Genomic DNA, 7,360 nt, shown 5'->3' with positions numbered 1-7,360 from the left:
TTAGCCAGAAAAAAAAAGCTAAACTACAATTACTTTGAAATAAATAAGACGTGGTAGCAGTGAGGTAATGCGTAATGTGAGATTATTTCAATTATTTGCGTTCCCCACCCAAAAAAATGAAGGTGGATAAACAGTTTTTGATGAAATGTGGATTGTCACTCGAATTGTTCAGTTCCTGAGGCAAAGAATAAAACTTCTCACCTCCACTTTGAAGAATAAAAAATGTCACTCACTGAGCACATAATCTGGCCTTTTAAACTAATTTACAAGACGTTGTGGCTGGCATCTCTGAAGTCATTTCGACGCGCGCTTCATCTCTTCGCGCGGAACCTTTGAAACCACCTTTGGTTTCAGCTGCTGCATTTCAGCCAGAGGTCTAAAAGTGAAAAAGAAAGATGGCTTAGAGCCTATATCACTTCCTCCAAAGCCCCGATGACCGGAGCTTGTATCATTTAATTAATTCTCGGCGTGACGTGCTCGGAGGCAGGTAGAGAAAACAGGGAATTGGCGGAGAAGGAGGACCATTACGCAGGTTGTCATGACATCACCATGGGCTGGATATAAAGCGCAGAGGACTAATACGCAGAGTTAGAGGAGCACTGGAGGAGTTTTGGAGTAAAGGACGAACTGAAGCCTCTTGTGTTCAACAGCTGATTGGCTGAAGCCGCCGTCCTTCTTTCTGAACTTCAGCGCAGAGGAATCTGAAAGAACCCAAGACTTGTCAAAATGAACTTGTCATATTTGGTAGCGTGTGGACTTATGGTCACCCTGCTTTCAGTAAGGATGGGCGCAAAACCTTTATCTCAGACACAGCAGAAGGTAAGAAGAAGTTATTTGTGATCTCATTGCTGACAGCTAAAACAGTTATTTGCTTCACACGACAGTATTTGGCTGCTGGAAAATGAATGCCGCTTCATGAGTGAACAGCTGTTCTGTGGTTCAGGCGCCCAAGGCTGTTGATTTAGGCTTCATATTTCATAATTTCAGTTATGTTTAGCAATTCAGCAAAGACATTTCTTTCCACACTCGGGCTATGAAACTTCCCAGCAAGTGTTTTTTCCCCCTCCTCTTTAAACTATTTATTTAAAGGAGGGCTAGTGCCAGCTTTTATTGTCACTGCACTTTGCTCAGGAGCCAATCTGAATCAAATAGCGCTCAAAGGAAATTTAAAAAAGGAAATTCATGCAAAAGAAATTGGCAAGTAAATATAGACAATTAATGATATTGAATAATCAATTATTTATGAATGTCAACCCCATTTTGCAATTATTCTTAACCCTAATCAACACAAGTAATTAAACGACAATAACCTAAACTGGATGCCACGTCAATCATTATTAAACACATGATTTGGAAGTGTTTAAACACTCGTTTTAGTTTTTATTGGTTAAAAATTCCGAAATATTGCGAGTTGACGTTAGAGCAGAGCTCCTTGCAGATCAGAGCGACAAGCAAACACCTGTCTTACACTGAGCGGCACAGAGTGAATATTAAGACGAATCACTCATTAATAAAGTCTGAATGACGCGTGTACAACAAAATCAACTAAACCTCCTTTTGGCAACCGATTGTGTTAAAATATATATATATAACAAGCACTTGGTTCACCTCAAGCACCATGCAAGTGGGATGCTTTGTTCAAACGGTTATCGAGCCTGTTATCAAAGACGTATTTCATTTCACAATGTGTTTTCCCTAAAGGACACATCGTTTATTTATTTTCTCAATTTCGCAGTCTCTCAGAAGTTTGCTGGGCGAGGAGCTGGCGGAGTTTCTGGAGTCGGAGGAGAGGGAGAGGCGGCTGGACGCTGTGCGCTCTCGGATACGGTTACTGCGTGATTTACGCATGGACACCAAGGCCAGGGGGATGTGGGCTCGTCTCCTTAACGATCAACCCACAACCAGGAGACACAAATCGGGAAACAAGAAAGGCGGCTCCACGTCGCGGAGTGGCTGCTTCGGACACAAGATGGACAGAATAGGGACCATCAGTGGCATGGGGTGCTAGGGCCGGAGCCGCGCTGCGACGGTGAGTGGCCCTCCACTTCCAAATATTCTCTGTCACCTCACGTAACCTGCTCATGTTTAACGGGAAATGCATCTTATTTGGATTGTTTGGATCACGTGAGGACTTTTAGAAGGTAGTAGATGTGATCACAATATCTTAATAGACCCAAACATGAGCCCTGATGACTGAGGTGGAGGTAAATACAGAAGCACATGAAGTGAGGCAATGACACCCTGAAAAAAAGATGCATTTAGACAATATTCCTAGTTTTAAAAGTTTATTTATTTTTTAAAAAGGACGGTAGGAATTGCTGAATCTTACACAAAAAAGTTGGATTTTGATGATAATGCATGGCTTTCAATGTCAGAATCGCCTAATATATATCAAAAGCAACACATACAAGCTGTCTGAGTGACTGGTCATATAATCCCATACTTGAGATGTTGCTAAGCTGCAGAAGTGGAAAAGTGTTACGTCACAAACCTAAGTATTTCATCAAGCATCAGCCAAGTATATGTAGGGTTCCCCCTGAGGTCAGCAGGAAAGCCAACTTAAACCAGTGTAAACTGAGGTATGGGATGCAATCCAGTGGGTATTTGGGGAATCCACTCTTGTGTATTATTATGAATGGGCCCATCTGGTTCCTGGAGAAAACAAAGACAATATGTCTTATTGAGGACAACACAGAGAGCAGACAGAGGAAGGAAGTGGGGATGTAGACACAGGCTTGAAACCACGGCACCCTGCGGTGGTCAAGAGCTTTCTGGGAACTCTGTTTTATTTTGCCACGTGTTTAACGAAAACAACAAAGAGATTGCGAAGTAATGAGGAAGCAAGGTGACACACAATTAATCCTGAGGCTTGAAGCCTTTTTGTGGTCGCCGCAAACTGTGAGCTGCTGTCAGGGGAAGTAATTTAATGACTAATATAGATAAGTGTGTTTTTCAATGAATAATGCCCAATTTGTAAGTCTGAATCTGATGTTTTATTCAGTGGTGAATTGGATAGATCAAGAGTCACGTTAGTTTTGACTCGGGGACAAAAACCTGCTGGTGAATTTGAATATATTCTGAGATATTAGAGTAATCTTATTTTTTTTAAATTTATGATTTGTGGGTGGCAGATGAATCACATAACAAAGAAGTTATTGTTTGGTGAAATGTCAATGAAACCTCAAACTAACTTTTCTCCCCTTTGTTTTGCTCTTTCTCCAGATGTCTGGACGATGGGTTTGGACAACTGAAGCTGAGTTTGTTCTCACCAGAGGAAAAAAAAAAAAAAAAAAAACCTCATCGAGTAATAGATTTTCGGTACGAAAGTCACCACGACCAGCATAAACCAAGACTGGGATGGCAATGCTACAAAATCCTCATATAAATATATATTATAAATATGCAAATATACATATACATATATGCATATATGTATACCAGAGTAATTGGTCAACAGATACAAATCCAGATGCATACACAACACGGCGGACGATGGTGTAAAAACTACAAACCGCAAAGCTGTATATTGTTGCTGCTGCTGCTGCTGCTGCTGTACATTCATGTACTTCATCTCCCCCAGCATAAATGTATTTATGTTTAAAAACTATTTATATGTTTATAAAAAAGAGATATTTATAAATATGAGTTCTATTTATGTAACATTTTGAAAATGGATGCAAACTGCAGGTCAATTGTGTTTGTTACCTTTTTCTTTTGTCTCAAATAGTTGTAAATGTTTTCAACGATGATAAAAAGAACATTCCATGTGCACTTACATGTTTTCTCCCTGCGTGTTTCATTGGAGCCAAATGAACATATCCTGCTTTACACTTCTATGAAAAAGTTGTATTGTGGATGGGACTTGAGAGGGCGTGTGCTGCCCTGCGCTCAGCTTCCTCACTTGGTTCAAACAGGACGACAAGGACAGCTGCTTTTCTATTACACATTCAAATGTTCATTATCTGGATCACAACTACTTCAGCAGTTTATTTGATTTTGTTGTTAGCATTTAGGCTCCATGGCCGGTCTATAACAAGTCATATTCCTGTTCATCTTAGAACCCTTAACTTTGAGTGAAGTACAAACAAATGTGATTTTTCAGATTTTGCATGTTGCAAGGGTGGGAATGGGCTGATCGGTTTGTGATAATGTGGATTTATGTTGTTGATATGGAAAAAATAAAGTCATACGTGAGACAATGTTACCCCAGAGTTTCACCCCAGAATATACTGTAGTCACTTAGTAATAATGATAATTATTGAAAATTAAAGAGTAATAAACATAATCACTATTACTTAACCTTTTTCTGATATGACTTTCTGCTTCTGAGAGTTAAAAACAAATAATTAGACAAATTGTATTCCAGTTAAGTCTAAAATAAAGGGTGGAAAATTCATAGAAACCAGAGAATTTATAAGTCCATTTTATTTCTGGGACCTGATTGGGGGGATTGGCTTTGTGACGCATACAAGAAATACTCGCTGTATCACTGCGAGTATTTCCACTACAGAAAGGTGTTGGCACTGTATCGCACTGTGACCTTATGCAGAGAAAGGAGGAAGCATACTTCAATGATCTCCATTGGGAAGTGACTTTTCTGTATTCAACCTCCATACTGGGAGCAGTGGGTTTCCTCAGCGCAGCGCCCAGGGAGCCACTGGGAGAAACACAGTAGTAACCTGACTGAACTGGGGTTTGAACCTCAGATCGCCTACAGTGTTTCTGTGTGGACGCTTCGTGTTCTTCTTCCTCTTGTCATTCAGAGACATTCTTTTCTGGTTCAAACAGTGACTCTTAATTGGGAGCTGGTGTGGAAAAGTGATGTGTCTGTCACCTGCATGGGACAACCGTCTGTCAGACATAAACCCAGTCCAGATAAAGCCGGTTGTAGAAGATGGATGGATGGATGGATGGATGGATGGATGGGTGGATGGATTCATGAGACAGAAAAGAGGATTTACAAAATGAAAAGGAATAAAAGCAAGTCTAAAAAGCTGTTGTCATGAGGAAAAAATAAACAGAAATTAGCAGGCAATTATTACAGTGTTGTTGGACACCACCCTTCCTGAGAACTACGTCACCTTTAAAATTATTTTCCTTTCACCTAAAGGTTAAAAGGCATGAACTACCAAATAAGAAAAACTGGCCATTCATATGTCACCTCAGAAGAAATTTTTTTTTTTTTTTTGATATCCTGATACACAGGATTTAGAGACAGAGAGAGAGAAAAAAGTCTTCAAAGGTCCAGTATTAAAAACTTGCAATAATATTCTTGCACATTAGAGGGAGTAGAGAACAAAAAGAAAACAGTACAGGTAGCTGCAACCTCAAAAAACTTAATGAACTGCTGCATTTAGCAACGTTTTCAAGAGATCAGACAAAATGATGTTATGATCCAGCTGATTCATGAATATCAAAAAAGTATTATTTACACATGACATTATTCATGGCCGATACTCATTTTCACCAACAAAAATCTTTGAATAAATGGAAACTTCAATTTCCATATACAGCCTACAACTTTTGTAATACATTCTTTTCTTAGCCTGCTCACATAATTGTTTGAGTGGTGAAATTACAATAAAGGAAACCAAGTCACCTTGCAGACTCATATAAAACTACCTTGTGTTCAAGTTGCAAAAGGAGTGGTCACAAAGACCTGAGAAAGAAGAAGAAATATCGCGGCAACACCTGACTCACACAGATTAAAGCTTTTCACGAGAGGAAACGCAACAACAGAGGAAAAACACGTGTTTAACAACAGTGAGAGCTGAATCAACAACCCTGTTAGTTTCACGACTCCATGCTGTGAGTTTTGTGAATCTAATGGCAGCGCTCCCATTCACAAAGTTCCCATCTAAGGTCAACAGACAAAGATAAACAGCCTGGTGGGAACTGCACTCTACACCACCACAAAGCGGAACATGGTGGACATTGAGATGATTTTGGTCCTTATGGCTCACACACAATTCTCTCATGATGTTCTGCTATTACAAAATGAAGACACAGAAACTAGACACAAAATTAGTTTACAAGCAAACTCGTTATGCATGTGTAGGATTTCTGTTTGCAGGTTAATTGCTGACTCATAATTGCACACATTGGTGTGAATATGTGTGTTGGTCGGTCGTCTTTCTAATAGGATCATTCTATCACCACTTTTGTGACCACTGACTGTATTTCTATTATATTTTGTTACATGTATGCACTTGCTTTGAAAAATGACACATATATGACTCCAAAAATGAATCAAAACCTGTCAAATCAAGTGGAAATGTCGCCCCCTGTTTCTACATGGTATAGCCCAGTGATGGGTCCTGGATGGCCCTTGTCCTGCCTGTTGTGGATGTCTCCATCACTCAACATACTTTTGAAACAATATTTTGGGTGTCTGTCCAGGAACAACCAACTGTCCTAAACTGAAGAAATCTCCTCAGACCCCAAATTTCACAATATACTTATATACTCATCTGCTTCAGAAAGCACAGAATGAACTCTATATAGGGAGAATCAATCAATCACATGAATAAATAAACTAATAGAAAAATAAATGGACGTATGCAACCAAACCAAAAAAGGTGTAAGAAGCTGTGCGTGTTGACAGTGTGGGTTGTCTTGTGCTTCAGTGAGTGGATGTAGAATGCAATGCTGCCTCTGTGTGGTGTTGAGAGTTAATTACTCACGGCCTTCCCCTGGGGAAAGCTGGCTGCTGAATGAAAATGTTATGAAAATGTTATGTTTCAGGGAGATGACATGCTTTGTATATTATTTTGATTTCTAGTCTCTGATGATAAAATTGTTGTTGGAGGTGCCGACACAGTTTTGCTATTAGTTACTTCAAGCTACTGGTTATTTTAATCTTGTTGACTGTTTATTTTGTCCCATTGCAGACTTGTTTGGTGGTGATATCTTGTGTTTACTCACAAAACCCCCAAAAGTCCCACTTATCTAATAAGTCATAGATAAAGATCACATTCTCTGATGGAGAGGTGGCAGCAGTGGGTTGTTTGAAAGTAATCTCTCAATCTTTTTCCTTTATCCAACTTGAGAAAATCCCACTCACACTGAAGGAAAGCATGTAAACTCAACAAATAAATGCCTCCAACCCAGGCTCAGCCAGACACTTTATTTAATCATATTCTATCTGTATTTCATTCCCTGTGATTGGTGTCACCAAATGTCACGTGTTGAACGGAGGTCGCTGGATTTTTTTAAGGTGAATTTGACAGGGGGGAAAAATAAATTTTGTAAATGCAGGAAAGATGGTTAATAGAAATGTCTGAGATGTGAAAACTTGACTGAGTTGAATGTGGGTTGAGGAATGAGATCTCCTGTGTTGGGACATAGAATTGTTTTGTGT

At 39.5% G+C, this 7,360-nt stretch overlaps 1 protein-coding gene across 1 annotated transcript; it reads left to right on the top strand.

Moving 5' to 3' along the window:
• Positions 1–726: 726 nt before the first annotated feature.
• nppc (natriuretic peptide C) lies at positions 727–3,509 on the top strand (the record flags this gene model as incomplete). Its single annotated transcript, XM_080506693.1, has 3 exons — positions 727–819; positions 1,736–2,029; positions 3,223–3,509. 2 exons carry the CDS (start codon positions 727–729, stop codon positions 2,006–2,008), a joined length of 366 nt encoding a protein of 121 aa, XP_080362819.1. The 3' UTR covers positions 2,009–2,029; positions 3,223–3,509.
• Between the last annotated feature and the right edge of the window lie 3,851 nt (positions 3,510–7,360).

This window comes from Blennius ocellaris (genome assembly GCF_963422515.1).
Source record: "Blennius ocellaris genome assembly, chromosome: 12".
Taxonomy (NCBI): Eukaryota; Metazoa; Chordata; class Actinopteri; order Blenniiformes; family Blenniidae; genus Blennius; species Blennius ocellaris.
Note: the sequence above shows the minus strand (reverse complement) of the source record. Positions and strands in the feature narration are given on the sequence as shown.